This window comes from Podarcis gaigeae (assembly GCF_964106915.1).
Source record: "Podarcis gaigeae genome assembly, chromosome: 8".
Lineage (NCBI taxonomy): Eukaryota > Metazoa > Chordata > Lepidosauria > Squamata > Lacertidae > Podarcis > Podarcis gaigeae.
The window spans coordinates 80,028,117-80,047,515 of record NC_139684.1 but is presented as its reverse complement, the minus strand read 5'-3'; the positions used below and the strand labels follow the sequence as shown (position 1 = coordinate 80,047,515).

The following is a 19,399-nucleotide window of genomic DNA, read 5'->3' as shown; positions in this document are numbered from 1 at the left end:
TATGGTTGATTTTCTATGAATTTATAACAGAAGCGTAGCGTATGTAGTGTGTGAGTGTGAGTGTGTGTGAAGTTTGTACAAGCTGAATGATTGGGGGGGGTGTTCCTGCTACACCTTTACTTGGCTGGAACTTTTACTGACTGCATAGACCTGCGGGGGACTTGCACCCCGATGAGCTGGGCCTTGAGCTGGGCCTAGAGAAGTTTTTTCCTTAACACTAGCTAGTTGACTCAACTCAGAGAGAAGGGATGCGAATGGAAGAGATCAGGAACTCCCTGGTTATTTTTATTTTTTAAAATTGGGCTAGCAGGCCTAGTTGGATGAACTAAAGGTGGAAGGGCTTTAACGTTCACGACGGTTTGCAACCTGGTACTTCTCAGGTTGGTCTCCTGTTACGCTACATTTGGGGGGAGATTCCAGCTTTCTCACTTTCTTTTTGCGATTGAAAATGATATCCAAAGCTCTTTCCAGTGTGAAGTTGTATGCGACTGTTATTTCCCAAAGCACACCCACTTACTTTATCCGACCTCCCAGATGTCCCAATTTCCAGGTCCCCTCCTCCACCTTAAATAACTTGCTCCAAGGCAGGCTGCTGTTTTCTCCCTTATCTGCTCCTTCCCCACAGCAAATTGCTACTCCCCCCACTCCCCGCCCTTCCAACCTAGTACATATATATATAAGAGGCGCCAACAGAACCCCACCCAACTTGTTTCTTTACCCAAAGTCATCTGGTCAACACAGAACCTGAAGTTCCAGGGGGGGAAAAACCAGGTGAGCAAGGAAAGCTTTCACAGAAATATTAGCAAACTTTCCATTCATGACGGGCTGGTGTTTGGGGTGGGGGGGAGGCTAGCGACCTAAATGACAAATGCATGGCTTTTGGGGTGGGGTGGTTTGCATTAAACCGTTCTGTGCTGCCCTCCAGACTTCTTATATGTGCTTCCAAGCACATGGAAAATGCATACATGCCCTTTCCCTAGTCTAGTCATTTTCTGACTTTCTACTTTAAGAGGGAAGTGCTGGGATAGCTCAGTCGGTAGAGCTTGAGACTCCTAATCTCATGGTTGTGGGTTCGAGCCCCATGTTGGGAGATAAAATATTCCTGCACTGCAGGGGGCTGGACTAGAGGACCTTCGTGGGTCCCTTCCAAATGTGACAATTCTGTGATTCCACATTGATATGTGCTGTGTGGCTTGCCAGGTAACCCTTGTATGTGGCAGGGGTGGGTTTAGGGCACATACTTGGTGCATGCAGACTGCTGGCTAAGTGAGCATCACTGCCACATTGGATGAAAGTTGCAGACACCTGGAACATATTGCAGGAGAAGAGTCCTAGCAGTGAGCAAGCTATCTCCCGAGGAAGCTGAGCTGCCATGGGAAAGTTCCAAGGAAGGTGATTCTGGAGATTGATTCTGGATGCAATTTGGGAACCACAATCCCACTTGCTTGCTTGTTGTCTGCAGTTGCTAGGCGATCACAACCCAACAGGTCTCTCCTGTTGTTTTCTGCAAAATGTCTGAGCCAAGCAAATATTGAGGAGATGTGTGCATTTCAGTATGGGTGGAAGGGCAATGTTCCTGTTTGGTCAAGCACTGCTCAGTTGTTTGCTGTGCCTGAGGGAAGGGAATATAAAGGGACTATTGAGAGGTGCCTGGTGTAGCCTGAACATGTAGATCAGCCTTCAGCTGTGTCGGCTGGGAGTGATGGGAGCTGTAGTTCAAGACACTTGGAAAAACTGGGTGGGAACTGATTCAGGTATCATAAAGTGGATTAATAGTGGTGAGATCAGGATTGCCTGGTAAAGAGCAGTGGAACTGCATTTGGAATAGCCATGCCTCTTACATGAAGGAGTCCTCTATCTGAAGAACTGTCCAGCCCAGATCACATCTTAATTTTGTTGCTCATCAACAGCTGGCACCCAGGCAAAGAACTGGCTAGTCTTCCCCACTATGGCAAGATCATAGAATTATAGTGTTGGAAGGGATCCTGAGCGTCATTTAGTCCATCTCCCTGCAGTGCACGAATCTTTGTTCCTGGCTTCCTTGAAGAAACCGCAGATAAGAACAAACTTATTTCCTTGGAGGAAGCTGTTCTTGCAAGCCCCAAAAGACTGCTCGGGAAAAGGTTTTGTTGTTGTTTAGTCATGTCCGGCTCTTCATGACCCCCTGGACCAGAGCACGCCAGGGACTCCTGTCTTCCATTGCCTCCCGCAATTTGGTCAAACTCATGCTGGTAGCTTCGAGAACACTGTCCAACCATCTCGTCCTCTGTCGTCCCTTTCTCCTTGTGCCCTCCATCTTTCCCAACATCAGGGTCTTTTCCAGGGAGTCTTCTCTTCTCATGAGGTGGCCAAAGTCTTGGAGCCTCAGCTTCAGGATCTGTCCTTCCAGTGAGCACCCAGGGCTGATTTCCTTCAGAATGGATAGGTTTGATCTTCTTGCAGTCCATGGGGAAAGGTTTAGATAGAAAAAGAACAGAAATAAATAAATAGCAGGCTGAGAGCTAAGCAATAGTAGGAAAAATGCTCCTCTGACAAGTCACACCTGTGTTGTTAATCCAAAAAGCAGCTCTAGTAAAGGTGGAAGTCCTACGAATATTTTGTGGGTTTCCTGGAGTCTCACGGCTATCTCAGGCTATTTAGGCAGAGACCAGTCACCTGCAGAAGTGACTTCAGGCTATCTTCTTCATAGGAAGATGTAATGTGACTCAGGTGGGCTGTCTGGGAAGCACCGTTAGGCCTCCCATGACGACACCCTTTTGGGACACTTTGCCCCAGGACACACTTCTTTTTGCCTAGTGAAGGCCACTTCGCAAATCAGTCTCCTTCCTGATGGTATTTAGACCCCAGAGTGCTCTTAAAACATCTTTCAGGTACCTTGAATCCGCCTCTGGAAAGAAGAAAGACGGGGGGGGGGGGGAGGTCAGAGATGCATTGTATTTGCTTAAATTAGAGGAGCCATTTCTACAGCTACATTTATCCAAATATATTAGGATATGCAAAATTTAAGCGAATCTGCAGCCCGCTTTGTCCTTTGTTTAAAACAGTGTTTCTCAATGCTTTTCCGACTGTGTCTCCCTTCCGACCTCGTTTCCTTCCTGTGAACCCTCTGTCCTACCAGTAGAAAGGTAGCTAGTTCAATGTTTTGTTTGTAAATAGAACATGTTTTATTTATAATTTTTATAATATACACAATTACATAAAAATGTATACTTTAAGAGTTTCTTGATCAGTGGGACCCTTGTGCTTGATGACCAAAAACAAGCTTTTTAAAATATCCAGTTTTGTTGTTGTGAGGGATAACCAAATACCACCTCTGTCCATTATGTTAAGGTAATTCCATGTTAGACTGAGTACACACCGTATTTTTCCATCTATAAGACCCCCCATGTATAAGACGCCCCCTATTTTTTGCAGCAACAACCAATCACTAGTCCACCCTCAGCACTATTTGTGTATAAAGGGACCCCTGACCATTAGGTCCATTCGCGGACGACTCTGCAGTTGCGGCGCTCATGTCACTTTACTGGCCGAGGGAGCCAGCTTCCAGGTCATGTGGCCAGCATGACTAAGCCACTTTTGGTGAATCAGAGCAGCGCAAGGAAACACTGTTTACCTTCCCGCTGGAGCAGTACCTATTTATCTACTTGCACTTTGACATGCTTTCAAACTGCTAGGTTGACAGGAGCAGGGACCGAGCAATGGGAGCTCACCCTGTCGTGGGGATTCGAACCGCTGACCTTCTGATTGGCAAGTCCTAGGCTCTGTGGTTTAACCCACAGCGCCATCCATGTGCCATTTGTGTATAAGATGCCCCCTAATTTTTGACATTATTTTTTAGGAAAAAATCCTAGTCTTATACATGGAAAAATATGGTAATCACATGACTGAAACCTGATTCTACCAAATACGAAGTAGGAAATGCCATGAAAAACAAATTCACTTTATCCCAAAGCTGTGGAAACTTTTAGGATATTCTGTTTTCTTTTCGATTCTTGGTCACTTCTCTCTTTTCTCCACTTCTCGCGTCCCTCTGTAGCCCCCCAGTCTTGTGCCGTGGACCCCCCATTTACAAGATTTTCACCTGTTTCCCCCTTGGAATATCCTTTTAAATGATGGCTAAACAGCCACCCAGCTGTATTGGGTGCAGTGAGATAGAAAGGATACTGGACAACACCCCAAGGTGGGTGCAGCAGCTGAACTCCTTGAAAACTGGGTTTGAATCCCAGCTGAGCCATTGAAAAGGTTTGCCACCTCTTTTTCCGGCCCTGGTCCTACACAGTTAATGGCTGCCTGGCACACAAACTAAGGAGGCGAAATATTCCAATGCATGCCCAGAGGGAAAAGGTCACTGCTTTAATTTCTTTGTGAAGCTAGTAACCCACCCAATGAATCACTGGGTGTGCCTTGCACAACCTCTCAGTTTTTGGTATCTGAAAAGGGGGCGTGTAGCCTTCTTGACACGGTTGCAAACAGTGCCATATTTATGTATAAGCTAAACAAGCCCTATAGCTTAGGGTCCCACTCTCTTAAAGGTCCAGTCGTGGCCGACTCTGGGGTTGCGGCACTCATCTCACTTTATTGGCTGACGGAGCCGGCGTACAGCTTCCTGGTCATGTGGCCAGCATGACTAAGCCGCTTCTGGTGAACCAGAGCAGCGCATGGAAACGCCATTTACCTTCCTGCCGGAGCGGTACCTATTTATCTACTTGCACTTTGAGGTGCTTTCGAACTGCTAGGTTAGCAGGAGCAGGGACCAAGCAACGGGAGCTCACCCCATCGCGGGGATTCGAACCGCCGACCTTCTGATCGGCAAGCCCTAGGCTCTGTGGTTTAGACCACAGCGCCACCTGCGTCCCTTCCCACTCTCTTGGGGGTCCCCCCAAAAATTTAAAGGGGGAAAAACTGGATGTACATTTCCAAAATATAAGATAAAAAACAAATAAAATAAAACCTACATACAGCAACAGTGTTTTGTTTTGTGTTGTGTTAGGCTCCTATGATGTAAGTAACGGGTCCCGCCTGCCACCCTGCTCCCTAAAATATCACTGGTTTGCTCATCTCTATATATAGGGTGCCTACATTCTGCATGTGCAAATGGCTTTAGATACCTATTAGGTCCATAAATTACCATATAGCATATATTAAACACAAAAAACAGTGACAATTTGTTGTTGACAAAGGACAGCTGGACATATAAAACTATTACCTTCAGTAGCTTAGGGCCTCATCAAACCTAAATCTGGCCCTGATTGCAAAGAATAAAGGCTTGGGGGGGATTGTGGCGCTGTGGGTTAAAGCCTCAGCACCTAGGACTTGCCGATTGAAAGGTCGGCGGTTCGAATCCCTGCGGCGGGGTGCGCTCCCGCTGCTCGGTCCCAGCGCCTGCCAACCTAGCAGTTCGAAAGCACCTCCGGGTGCAAGTAGATAAATAGGGACCGCTTACCAGTGGGAAGGTAAACGGCGTTTCCGTGTGCGGCTCTGGCTCGCCAGAGCAGCAATGTCACGCTGGCCACGTGACCCGGAAGTGTCTCCGGACAGCGCTGGCCCCTGGCCTCTTAAGTGAGATGGGCGCACAACCCCAGAGTCTGTCAAGACTGGCCCGTACGGGCAGGGGTACCTTTACCTTTACCTTTATACATGCTAAAACTGTGCAGTAGAAGCTATTTTTTAAAAAATAAAATGAATGTCATGTAGACTAGCCCCTGAAAGAGAAATGCCAGGAGCACATACATTCATGTCTGCCTGTAGCATACAGAAGTCAGGAACTGCACTACAGTCCCAAGAAATCTAAACTGCGTTCAGAGCTGAAGCACAGATACTTTGAAGTAAGCTGCATTGAAATCAATGGGATTTACTTTCAAGTAAATGTTTTTAGGATTGGACTTTTAAGCTCATTGATTTCAGTGGCAGTTGAGCACAGTTAAGTGCTTAATTCTCATTGATTTCAACAGGACTTTCTCTCCCATAAAATCCGGTGGCACCTTGGAAGCTAACTAGTTTATTGTGGCCTGAGGTTTTTCCTCCTCTAAGGAGATACATCTTCATGAATCCACATCTCTTAAAATGAGGTTACCAGCAGAGCAATAATAATAATATAAAAAAAAAATCCAGCCAGAAACACCACTATCCTTTTAACAGAGGTTTGACATGTAGAGATCAGCAACCGTAGCTTTTAATAGCATGGAGTTAAATGTGATAAAACTTCTCTGTCAAAGGCATGGCTACATCTAGACCCTGCTCAAAATTTGGCAACCTTGTTTAAAATACAAAAACTTCTGGCAAATATAAACGGATATGCTTTTCGGCGATTCTCAGAAAGTGTCAGTTGTGGGATGAAACTATCACAAGCTTTGTCCTTAACAGAAAACAAACAAACAAAAAGTACTCCAGGCCTGAATATATCCTTTGTGCCAGGGCAAACTCTGGTGACAGTAAATAATTTAGACACATTGCCTTGCTTGGGACACCAGCCAACACTTTCTTTTTAGAAAGGTAACTTGAGGAGATGCCCTAAGTGTTGCTGTATAAACTGCTGACGTGCAGATTAAAAATGGTGTTCCGTGCCAGTCCTGTTGGGTATATTACTTCTATATCCACAACTCCCACATAATTTTCTTGTTCTGGGCCCAGTCCCAAACGAAGCCGATCCGGCTCTCATGAAAGGGAAGTTCCGTTCTGTTATCTAAACTGCGTGGACAGAAACTCCTGATAATGTTTGGATTGTACACACTATAGTTCCACCCTTAATTTTCCTCCAGTGCCATTGGTCCCTTTTCATTTCAGATAAACCACACGTTATCTGACAGCGTAACATGTTCCCCAGGGCTAGAACTACCAAGTATATGTGCCGCCTGTAGGCAAGATCATTGGAGACATGGGCCACATTCATACCCAGCATTGAAAGCACTATGGTGCTTCTTTAAACAAACATGGCTCTCCCCCCAAAGAATTCTGGGAGCTGTAATGTGTTAAAGGTGCTGGGAGTTTTGAGTAGACCCCTATTCCTCTCACAAAGCAACAACTATCAGAGTTCCCCGTGAAAAGGGATTGTTAATTCAATCTGAAAATTGTAGCTCTATGAGGGGAATGGGTCTCACCCAACGGCACCCTTAGCAAACTACAGCTCCCAGAATACTTTGGGTGACACCATGTCTGTTTCGAGTGGCATCATAGTGCTTTAAATGTATGGTTGAATGTGGCCATAGTCTTTTGGTTTATTTGCAAGCAGCCCATATTTATTATTATTTATTGGATTTGTTAGTGGCTTTTCTTACAAATTAACTCAGAGGGCCCATCCACACCATACATTTAAAACACTTTCATATCCCTTTAAACAATCGACATCTCCAAAAGACTCCTGGAAACTGTAGTTTGCTAAGAGTTGTTAGGGGACACACACACACACACACACACACACACACACACACACACCCCTTCCACTCACAGAGCTATAATTTTCAGAGTGGTTTAGAAGGATTCTTTGGGGGATAAAAATATGTTTTAAATATATGGTGTGTACACAGCGGTTCTGTGTGAAAATCTGAAGGCATCCTCTGTTGACTCTGAACAATTTCCTCATCCTCAACCTCTTCCTTTCACAGATTTCAGCAGAGAGAGAGGGAGAGAGAAAGAAAGAAAGAAAGAGAGAGAGAGATTCTTTCACAGAGCATATATATTTGCTATGAGGGTGTGAGCTTCTTGTCCTCTCAAGGCGTTTCCTGTACTGTTTGGAAATAGTTCTTCCACTTTGTATTTGGGGCCTTGCCCAAAATGCTCACTCAGATTGTCTGGGAACAAGCTAGATTTCTGCCTAAAATGTCTCCATGCAACCCTCAAGGAGAACTGAAAAGCTAAGACCATCTCAACGTGGCTTCAAACAAGAGCACAAAACGGGTGTTTGGGGCCTGTTTGAGCAGATGCGGTTGTAGGAACACAGCCTGAGGAGGTCATACAAGGATCTCCGCAAGAGATCGGCTATCTGAGCACGAGTCTACCTTGTTGCCATGCCAACAGGTCTCCATCTTCCTCCACCCTAGCAAGATGCCATGAGGCAAAGGGAGTCGTTTTGAGGGCCATTAAAGATAGCAGCAGGATAGAACCGAGCCACCACAGTCCACAGGGGAAGGCTCCCTTTGACCAAACCCCACAAAAATGAGCGGGAGATGTGCAGCAAGACAGGCTGTGTACACAATACCAGCTTAAAACACAGCTAGGTCATACTTTTTCTCAATTTGGATCGGAGGTGGTTTCTGGGGGGGGCATGCATCAAAAGGCAGCATTTCCTGAGGAACGACATGACTTTACACCACTTTCCAAGTGGTGGGAGTGGGTGCCAATCGGATGCAGAGTAAACAGGAGTGTGTACGCAGTTGCAGTGCCTGGTTTGCATGGCATTTGAAAGCCACAGTTACGTTGAACTATCATTTAAAGGGTAGGAAACAGAGTAGACATTGTAGCTGCTTCATTCTTCCCCTTGCTGGGTGCTAAGCGATGGTTTAGCTTAGTACAGTGGTACCTCGCAAGACGAATGCCTCGTAAGACGAAAAACGCGCAAGACGAAAGGGTTTTTCGTTTTTTGAGTTGCTTCGCAAGACGATTTCCCCTATGGGCTTGCTTCGCAAGACGAAAACGTCTTGCGAGTTTGTTAATACCCAGGAAATCCGCACTCCGCAAGACGAAAAAATCGCAAGATGAAACAACTCGCAGAATGAATTAATTTCGTCTTGCGAGGCACCACTGTATTACATCAGAACCCCAGGTCTGGGATTTATGTCTCACTTTAAGCAAAACACAAGTTGTAACTATGGTTTGTTCTTGGCCTACTGCTCATGGTTTGGGGGAAAACAAACCATGTGCCAGGGTTTGCATGTAATCCTAAACCAAACCATGGCTTAGCTCCATGCAGTGCATTTAGCAGCAGGGAAGGAGTGAAACCACCATTATCCCTGCCGCCATGGACCAGCAAACTTCATATTCACACTTCAACCACAATTAAGCTAAACTATGGTTTATAATTAAATGCAGATAAAGAGAGGGGGCTGGCAAAAAGCCTCAAAATACAGGCCAGGATTGGTGAGTGCATACAACATTTCTCCAAAGAAAATAGGGACGTCCTGTTCCATAATGATAATGATAATTTTATTAGTTATACCCTGTCCCTCTGACTGGGTTGCCCCAGCCACTCTGGCCAGCTTCCAACAAACTTAATAAACCATTAAACATTTAAAAACTTCCCTATACTGTACAAGGCTGCCTCCACATGTCTTCTAAAGGTTGTGTAGTTACTTATCTCCTTGGCTTGGGGGTCGCATAGCTCCATACCCTCTCTAATGAAAATAGGGACGTCCTAAAGAAAAGCGATAGGGACACGGGTGGCACTGTGGTCTAAACCACAGAGCCGATCAGAAGGTTGGCGGTTTGAATCCCCCGACGGAGTGAGCTGTTGTTCGGCCCCAGCTCCTGCCCACCTAGCAGTTTGAAGGTATGTCAAGTGCAAGTAGATAAATAGGTACCATTCTGGCGGGAAGGTAAACGGTGTTTCTGTGCGCTGCTCTGGTTCACCAGAAGCGGCTTAGTCATGCTGGCCACATGACCTGGAAGCTGTCTGCAGACAAACACTGGCTCCCTTGGCTTATAGAGCAAGATGAGTGCCACAACCCCAGAGTCGTCCGTGACTGGACCCAATGGTCAGGGGTACTTTTACCTTTACCTTTAAAGAAAAGCGGGACATTTCAGGATCAAATCATTAACCAGGACGGCTTCTGTAAATCTGGAACTGTCCCTGGAAAATGGGGACACCCGGAAGGTCTGTGAGTGGGTTGGTTCCAAGGGCTCACCATTACCCAAAGCACATTAAATCCCACAGCTGGGGCCTGGGTCTGATGGTGCGGAATAACAGGAGCTCTCCTGCCTCTCCTCTCCACTTTCCAGGAGCTGACATGGCCTATCAGACGGAGTTCATCATCGATGCCCAGCCACAAGCTGTTGGCGCCAGCTACACTTTGAGCAACCAAGGGGCCTGGAATACAGACCTGTGTGACTGCTGTTCCGATATGGGCATCTGTGAGTAATTGGGGTGTGTGTTGGCAGCTAGCAGTTCCTTTCTGCCACTCAAGTGGTAGGCTGTACATGAGAAGAAGGAAGGAGGGCTAATGAGCTGTCTGTCAGGCAATCAGAAGAGCCAGGAAACTCAAGATTTTGCCACTGATCGATCCACGGGGCAGCCCTTTCCCTGCCTGCCTTCCCTGAAAAGAGCAAGATTATTGAAATCAAAAGTTAGCCAACCTAGAAGGGGCGAGGGATCGGTTGTTGCTAATACGTGAGGCTATTTTTATTACCGGCACTTGCAGCAAACCGTTACAGTGTGGAGTGATCTTGTACAGAGTCCCAGCCAGGCCCGCCCTTTCCCAGGATACTCCATTACCTATTTCTCCCAAGATCTGTTTCCCGCCCACTAGTCAAAAAGCATTCTGTTCCCACTGAGCATGCACCGTCTGCACTAAGTTGTTGTTGGTTTGTTTGGCCCCCTCTTGCCCCCAAGGATTTTTCTATATCCATGAAACTTGGTGTTCCTTCGAAACAGATGGCGCCTCCCTCATGGACAGTGCGTGCCTTTTTTATATTGTTACTTAAAACTGCTTGGGGCAATGCAGAAATGAGGAATAGCACGGGCCCTGCCATCAGATTCAGCATCTAAATGTAATGGCGAGTGGCACGGGGGAGAAAACGAAAACACAGGGGAAGAAGTAATTAGGAAGAATGAGGTGAAGCATTAGGAAGAAACAGGCCGATGGAAGGAATCTTCTGCATTAGGCTTATGCAGGAAGCTTAGGCATTGGGAGACAGTGATGTGTAATGGTCAGAGTGACAGACTGCAACTGGGGTGTAACAGCACAGGATCAAGTGCGACCTGCACTGTGCAAAGAAAGCGAGGCAAGCAAACCAGCTTAGCCAGGGGTCAGCAAACCTTTTCAGCAGGAGGCCGGTCCACTGTCCCTCAGACCATTTTTTGGGGGGGCGGACTATATTTTGGGAAAAAAAGAAATTAACAAATTCCTATGCCCCACAAATAACCCAGAGATGCATTTTAAATAAAAGAACACATTCTACTCATGTAAAAACATGCTGATTCCCGGACCGTCCGCGGGCCAGATTTAGAAGGCGATTGGGCCGCATCCGGCCCCCGGGCCTTAGTTTGCCTGCCCATGAGCTTAGCTAACCCCTCCTCCTACTTAACCTCACTGCTGCCACCAAGTGGATGTTTTTATTATCTCGCTGTCTCCACCAAACAGCCTTTTAATTCTCTAAATTCAACTGGCCCAACCTACTGGTCAGAGCGGTACGGCAACTAGACATGTTTTGAATAACTAGCCCCCAGACCATTCCGCCCGCCAACAAAACCCATAAACATGCATTTACTGTATTTTTCCATGTATAAGATTTTTCCATGCCCCCTATTTTTTGAGCCTAAAATTCAGAAATAATTAACTGCAACATTCCATGTATAAGACAACCCCCAATTTTAAACTTAAAAAATTTTGGGGGGGAAATATCGTCTTGTACATGGAAAAATACAGTACTTAAAGTAATGCATGATTCTATGAAAGCACCGGTGGTCAACCAAATTGGTGGCCTTCACCACCTCCTGCAATTGCAAGTTCCATAGTTTTAAATCTGCTCCACCTTTTGCCTGACAACCTCTTTGGATTATAATCTCTCCCCTTAACCTTCTTTTCTCCCAGCTAAACATATCCATATCCCCTATAGGACTTGGTTTCCAGAGCCCTCACTGGAAATCATTTGCCTTCCTCCGGATACATGCAGAATGCTTCTGTCTCCCTTCCTCCAGGTCTCTGTGGTACCTTCGTTCCGTGCATCCTTGCCTGCCGTGTGTCAGAGCAGGCAGGTGAGTGCTGCTGCCTCCCGTACCTGCCTGGTACTATCGTTGCTCTGCGGACCAGTGTGCGCGAGAGATTCCACATTGAGGTGAGATGTGGGGAGTCAAATAAAGATGGGTGTGGGGAGAGGGGTTGGGGTGGTAGTTAAACTGATGGGCTGGCCAGGCGTGGAGCTGGGGTGGAGTTGCTGTTCTGCTCCAAAAGAAAAGCCCAGTCTGTTTTAATGAATACCTTTTTATAGGTTCGAAATTAGGCACGGAGGAGGAATCTGATTCAGCTCATGTTTAAAAGCAAACCTTACCAATTTGCATTTTCTGACACAATGCACGAACCAAAACGCAGTCGTCCTTTGAAATTTGCACTTCTCTGAATGTTGCAGCGCAGTTCAAGCAATGTGAACAAAAATGCAAATACTAGGGCAAGGTGTTAATTGAAATGCGTATATTACTGCAAAGGCCATACAAAAATGCATTATGTGTGGGAATATTGCTTTGCAAAAAATGTGTAAATCAGGCAAAACTGCATACAAACTATATTAAGAGAAATTTGCGTCAAAATGCTAATTAGTTTCATAGCAACTTTAAAAAACAAAAGCCCTGCAAACTGATGTGGAAAAATTAAGACTGGGAACGTTTAAAAAATGAGACAAACCAAAATTGACATATTTGCCCATCCTTACTCAAAATATGTTGGTAGGTATCAAGCTAGTTATGTACCTGAAACCTACCAAGGAAGAAGACACAACGGGGTGGATGGGCTGGGTATAAGTAGTAAATCATCATCTACCCATTGCTGGTTTTCTTACCATGATTAGAGTTCCTTAGGGCTGCCCAACTTTTCAGATGACCATTGAAAGTCTGGCTTTTAGCAGCAGCTTGATGTGCAGGCACAATGTTTTTCTTTTCCATTCAAACCTTTATTTGCTGACTTCAGCATATTACGCTGCTACTATATGCATGAGGACATCCCGGGACATTTTATTCTAGTCATTTGGCAGTATTTGATGGCAGAGATTAATAGGAAGGGAGGGCCTCTTCTGTGGTGGCCCCCTGTATTTGGAATACCATCATCCCCAGAGAGGCCTGCCTGGCACTTAAGTTGTTTTCTCTTATGCCCCTAGTTAAGTGCCCTTTATTTTCCTGATGGATGTTGCTTTTGAATTGACTTTTATCATTGCTTTGGGACTCATTGGGAAAATGAACCTTGCTCATAAGAGCTGGAAACACAATTGAATATTCAAAAGTAAAGTGCTCTTGCAATTTTTTAAAAGTGCTATAATAATCAATGTGTGGGCGGTGTGCCTTTGCTGAACCAGCTCTAAGGCTGATTTGCCTGAGTTTGGCTGAAATGAATCCCTAGATGGTTAGGAATTTCAGCCTCTGTCTCAAGTTTTGTCTCTTGGGAGCTACACAACTTCACTTGCCCCCGACCTTCCATTTTAACGCAGCCTCTTTGTTTCCGAAACCCAGGGCTCCATTTGTGAGGACTGGGTGGTCATGGCCTGCTGTCCATTCTGCGGCCTCTGTCAACTCGCCCGAGAGCTGAAGAACAAGAACTGAAGCAGAAGGGAAGCTGGCAGACATTTTTCACTCCTGCAGGGAGAACGAAGTAGCTGGATCAATGGCAGTGAGGGACGGAGGCCAGCTTCTGAACCCAGAAGCGTATCAACTGCAGAGCAAAAGACCTATTGTCCTTGCACAAGGAAAGAGGAAAAGATACAGCTCTCCTCTGTTCAGCCCCTGCGGTCATCCCACCTTGAAAATTGTGTCAAAATAAAATAATCATTGTCTCAAACTGCATGAGTTTGTTTTTTTGGAAGAATGGGTTAAGTGAGAATGAGTGTGATCCCCTGGCCCGATAGAAGACTTAGGGGTGCTAACTGGCCAGGGGGTTAAGAAAAGACAACGTGGCCTGCTCCTGTCTGTCTAACCAAGGACTCATATACAGAAATCAGCCCATGAAGCTTTTTTTATGGCATGGAGGGAAACTTCTGGGAGAGGCAGAAGTTCTCAAGTTCAATCCTTGACAGCCTGAGTTAAAAGGGTTAGGGCTAAGGCATAGCTGTCAGTTTACAGATTTGAAAATAAGGGACCAGCAGCCTCAAAAATAAGGGATCAGCAGCCAAAATAAAGGATTTTCCGGGCACAGGTATGTTCAACTTCTGAGCCCCTCTGAGCCAAAGGCAGAAAGCCCAGCCAGCAGCCAAACAAAGCCTCAAGGAAAACCACCGTCACCTCTCCGTTGGGAAGCGCTGAGCAAAGGCAAGTCCCCAGGCAACGCAGCCGATTTGATCAACACAAGACATGCAAGCTCCACCCCCCAGTCATTCTTAGACTTCTTATTGGGTGAGCAACACAGCCAAGCAACACAGTTGGAGCCTCCCTCCTCCCTGGCCGGCAGGGAGGGAGAGGAGCTGCTTCCTTTGAAACCTGGGAAATTTAAGGGACATCATCAATAAGGGACAGCAGCGGGACATGGCGCTGGGATAAGGGACTGTCCTGCCAAATAAGGGACGCGTGACAGCTATGGGCTAGACCTCTCCAGGAGAGCTGCTGCCCATCAGAGCAGACCTACTGAGCTAAACCGGAAGAACAGATAGTTTGGCCTGATAGAAGGAAGCATCCTTTGATCAGCTTTGAGGATTGAACTCAACCAAGTGCAAGCACTTGTGAAACACAGACAATTGCACATTCCATGCCTGCTTAGCCATGCAGCCACTTTCTTCCCTATCCTCTGTTGCTTCACCTCTGGTGATCGCAGGCGCCTCGGGGCAAGGAAAACCAACAATGATGGAGCTAAATAAATAAATGATTATCTCAATTGAGTACAAAGGAACTTAATGCTATAAATTAACAGGCCCAACTGAACCATCCCATATTACCTTCTGAGACAGTGTAATCCTATGTTCGTATACTTGGAAGTACGTCCATCAGCGTTCAGCTGGGCTGAGGTAACATGCATAAGAGCAGAACCTCTTTGTTTATCGCCACTGTATTTTCATGTGTCTTACAGCCACAATGTGAGGTCAGGGTGCCCTAAAAGGTGTTTAAAATATAAATAAAATAACAAATAAACAGATAAGGTTTGCAAAGCTGAGGGAAGATTAACTACCCCATTAAAAACAAAGTGTTGGTCAGATAAGCAAGAAAAAAATCTAGTCCTTTATCCTCGATCCACCAACAATTAATACAAATACATGTGTGCGACTACAGCTGCAAGAATGTTATTTGCCCCAAAGTGGCAGGACAAAGAGGTCACGAAGAACGAAGATTGGATACAGAAACTTAATGGAGTATTCAGATATGGTGAAAGTTACTAGAAGAATAAGAAATCAAGATAATAAACTTTTTAGAAAGGAATAGAAAGTGGTCTATTGAGTATTTACAAACAAACTGTAAACAGATCAAGACATTGGCAGGATTATTGTAAAAACCTGAAAACGTTATATATATATATATATATATATATATATATATATATATACCCTATATATGCAGGTTTTGGTGTCCTCGGGTGTCTTCCCGTGTAAAAGTTGGGGTGTCTAGGCGACGTTTCGACGAGGTCTCACTCGTCATCTTCAGGCTGGTGCTTTCGGCTTCTTGTTACTGGAACAGAGCGGGATCTCCAGTAACAAGAAGCCGAAAGCACCAGCCTGAAGATGACGAGTGAGACCTCGTCGAAACGTCGCCTAGACACCCCAACTTTTACACGGGAAGACACCCGAGGACACCAAAACCTGCATTCCTGTACCCGTGAAAATCTACGAAAGCAAATACCCTATATATATATATATATATATATATATATAGGGTATTTGCTTTCGTAGATTTTCACGGGTACAGGAATGCAGGTTTTGGTGTCCTCGGGTGTCTTCCCGTGTAAAAGTTGGGGTGTCTAGGCGACGTTTCGACGAGGTCTCACTCGTCATCTTCAGGCTGGTGCTTTCGGCTTCTTGTTACTGGAATAGAGCGGGATCTCAATGTTTGAGTTCCTATAAATACTGTAGAGGGGGTGTGGTGTCTAGCCTCCAATGTTCTGGGCAGAGAGGAAGTTCCCAGGCTAGTGTGCCTTTTCTTCTTTTGTTCCTTAATTACTTGAGAGATACCTTGAGTGATTTCTTGAGTGATATCCTGAGTACCACTTAGGTGGGTCATTAGGTGTGGATTAGTTGCTAAAGTCTTTGTGTCTTGACCTCTTGAACTTTGTGAAGAGTTTTCCTGAGAAGATGGCTGTATTGCACTTAGTTGTGCTTTGGCTTGGCTTCGTGTATAGGGGCGAGCTGTGGTTTTGTGGCTTGTGTCAGCCAGATCTGTGTAGGGATTGCAGGGGGGTGCAGCATCCGGAGGTGCCACCATGGATTGGCTACTGGATGGTGTCAGTAATTCATCTGTGGAGAGGGTCTGGGTTTGGGTCTGGTGTGGTTGATTGGTGTTGGCGTTCTGTGTGCCTCTGGATCTGGTGTCAGTTTTTGTGGGGAGGGCTAATTTCCAGATGTCTGGCAAGCGGGATGTGTCGTCACGCTTGTTCATGTTGTGAGGGTGTTTCTCTATCTCGATGGCTTCCATGATTATTCTCTTGTGGTGATGTTCCGTGTTAAAGAGCAATTTGGAATCTGCAAAATTAATTTCGTGTCCTGTTTCTTTCATGTGTTGGAAAAGAGAGGAAGTTTTTTCTTCTTTTTTGACGGCATTCTTGTGTTCTGCGATACGTGCATTTATTCGTCTGTTTGTTTGTCCAATGTACGTGGCTGGGCAGACTTTGCAGGGTATTTCATAGATCCCTTGGTTTTCCAACTGGATTTTATCCTTGGGGTTTCTGAGGATATTGGCTATTTTTTGGTTGGTGCAAAAGGCTGTTTTGATATTGTGTTTATGGAGGATTTTGCTAATTTTATCTGTAGTGCCCTTGATATAAGGAAGGAGGGCCATGCCATTGTTTTCTTCTGTGTCTTGGTTTTTGGGGGGTGTTTCCTTTTGGATTAGCTTCGTAATCCTGTTTTGCTGGTATCCATTGGCAATTAACACATTTGAGAGATTCTGTAACTCAGTTGTCAAGTGGTCTTTGTCAGCCAGGCGTTTGGTTCTGGAGATGAGAGTCTTGGCTACGGAGTTTATTTGTGCAGGGTGGTGGTGTGATTGTGCATGTAAGTAGCGGTTGGTGTGTGTTTTTTTCCGGTAGATAGTGTGTCCTAGGGAGCCATCAGGTTTTTTGTAGATTAGGACGTCTCAAGGAAGGGAAGTTGGTTGTTGGCTTCTATTTCCATAGTGAATTGTATTTTGGGGTGTAAGTTGTTGAGATGTGTGAGGAAGCTATCCAGTTTTTCCTTCCCGTGTGGCCAAATTACAAAGGTGTCGTCAACATATCTGAGCCAAAGTTTGGGTTTGTGTTCTGACTTGTCTAAAGCATTGGTTTCAAAGTGTTCCATGTACAGGTTTGCGATGACCGGTGAGAGGGGTGATCCCATAGGTGCTCCTTCTATCTGTTTGTATCTTTGTCCATTGTGGATGAAGTACGTGTTGGTTAGGCAGTGGTTGGTCAGGTCCAAGATGTATTCGGGGGGATTGTATTTGTTTTGAATAGCTGTCAAGGCTTCATTAATGGGCACTTGTGTGAAGAGAGATACAACATCGAAGCTCACAAGTAGGTCATTAGGATGTAGGTTTTGCTTCTTTATTGTTTCTATGAACTGGAAGGAGTTTGGTACGTGTGAAGAGATGGATTCTGCATAGGGCTGAAGTTGCTTGGCGAGAAATTTAGCGAGATTTTGTAGAGGTGAGCCTATGGAGCTGACTATTGGTCTGAGTGGTGTTCCTTCTTTGTGTATCTTGGGGAGGCCGTAGAGTTTGGGGCATCTGGATGATTTTTCTCTGGGGATGATTCTTAGCTGGATTTCTTCACTGATAGGAGAGGCTTTTATTTTGGATTTGGTGGTTTTTTCCAGATAGGTGGTGGGATCTGTTTTTATAGGTTTGTAGGCAGGATCTTGGAGTAGCTTTGATAGTTTTGCTTGGTAGTCCGATGTGTTCATCACCACTGTGGCATTACCTTTGTCTGCTGGGAGAATGATTATGTTGTTGTCTTTCCTCAGGTTGGTGAGTGCTTTCTGTTCTTCTTTGTGTAAATTGCTTCTGGGTGGTTTGCTGGAGCAGAGGATGTTGGTGACTTCAAGTCTGATTTTATTGGCTTCATCTGGGTTGAATTTGGTTAGGCTAGCTTCGACTCCGCATATGATGTTTTCCGTGGGGATGCGTCTCGGGGCGACTGCAAAGTTGAAACCTTTGGAGAGTACTTTGGTTTCAGTTGTGGTGAGGATCCTGTCTGATATGTTATGTACTGTTTGTTTCATGGGTTGCTGTGGAGGGTGGCCGGGCTTCTGGCGTTTCTCTAGTTTGTGGAGTTTGTTGGTGTGTGTGTCTGTCTTATGTGAGGTCTCCGTTTCAGCTCTCCAGACGGCTAGTTGTTTGCATTTGTCCCAGAGTGCAGGGTGGATTTTGTTACAGAGTTTGAGGTGAAGAGTGAGTAGATCTTTGTTGGTTTGGTCTAGTAGGTATCTTTTCTTGTGTAGTTCGTTTCTGATTAGGGATAGTTCAGTTCGTTTCAGGATCCTTTCGGTGGCTGGGGTTTTAGAATGGAATTTAAGTTGGAAGCATGTGGGAATTAATTTGTTGTCTCGGCAGTTGCGTAGGAACAAGAGATCACATAAGATGGTGGCTCTTCGGACTTCTAGTTTCTCGTAGGTTCTTGTCAGCTGGAAGGTTTCCTCCCCGTAGAGGTAAGATATTTGCTTTCGTAGATTTTCACGGGTACAGGAATGCAGGTTTTGGTGTCCTCGGGTGTCTTCCCGTGTAAAAGTTGGGGTGTCTAGGCGACGTTTCGAGGAGGTCTCACTCGTCATCTTCAGGCTGGTGCTTTCGGCTTCTTGTTACTGGAACAGAGCGGGATCTCAATGTTTGAGTTCCTATAAATACTGTAGAGGGGGTGTGGTGTCTAGCCTCCAATGTTCTGGGCAGAGAGGAAGTTCCCAGGCTAGTGTGCCTTTTCTTCTTTTGTTCCTTAATTACTTGAGAGATACCTTGAGTGATTTCTTGAGTGATATCCTGAGTACCACTTAGGTGGGTCATTAGGTGTGGATTAGTTGCTAAAGTCTTTGTGTCTTGACCTCTTGAACTTTGTGAAGAGTTTTCTTGAGAAGATGGCTGTATATATATATATATATATATATAAATATGTTGTTGTTGTTGCTGCTGCTGTTGTTTAATTTGTATACTGTCCATCTGAAGATCACAGGGCAGTTCAAAACTTAAAAAATATATGAGATATATACCGTATATGAGAATAGATGATTAAAAGAGTAAGTTAAGGCAATCTGGAGCATGCAGGAAAGGACGAAAAAGCGGGGGAAGGGAGTCAAAACTGAAAATGTTAAAACTTGGTTAAATAATTGTTGTAAATTATTATTGTTATAAATGAAAATTATAAATATCTTTTTAAAAAAGTAATAC

At 45.2% G+C, this 19,399-nt stretch overlaps 1 protein-coding gene across 1 annotated transcript; it reads left to right on the top strand.

Annotated features, from left to right (window-relative positions):
• The first annotated feature begins 749 nt into the window (after window positions 1-749).
• Window positions 750-13,691, top strand: LOC310851792 (cornifelin homolog A-like). The gene is made up of 4 exons (XM_083754476.1): window positions 750-771; window positions 9,931-10,062; window positions 11,849-11,985; window positions 13,367-13,691. Exons 2-4 carry the CDS (start codon window positions 9,939-9,941, stop codon window positions 13,454-13,456), a joined length of 351 nt encoding a protein of 116 aa, XP_083610602.1. The 5' UTR covers window positions 750-771; window positions 9,931-9,938; the 3' UTR covers window positions 13,457-13,691.
• Window positions 13,692-19,399: the final 5,708 nt, after the last annotated feature.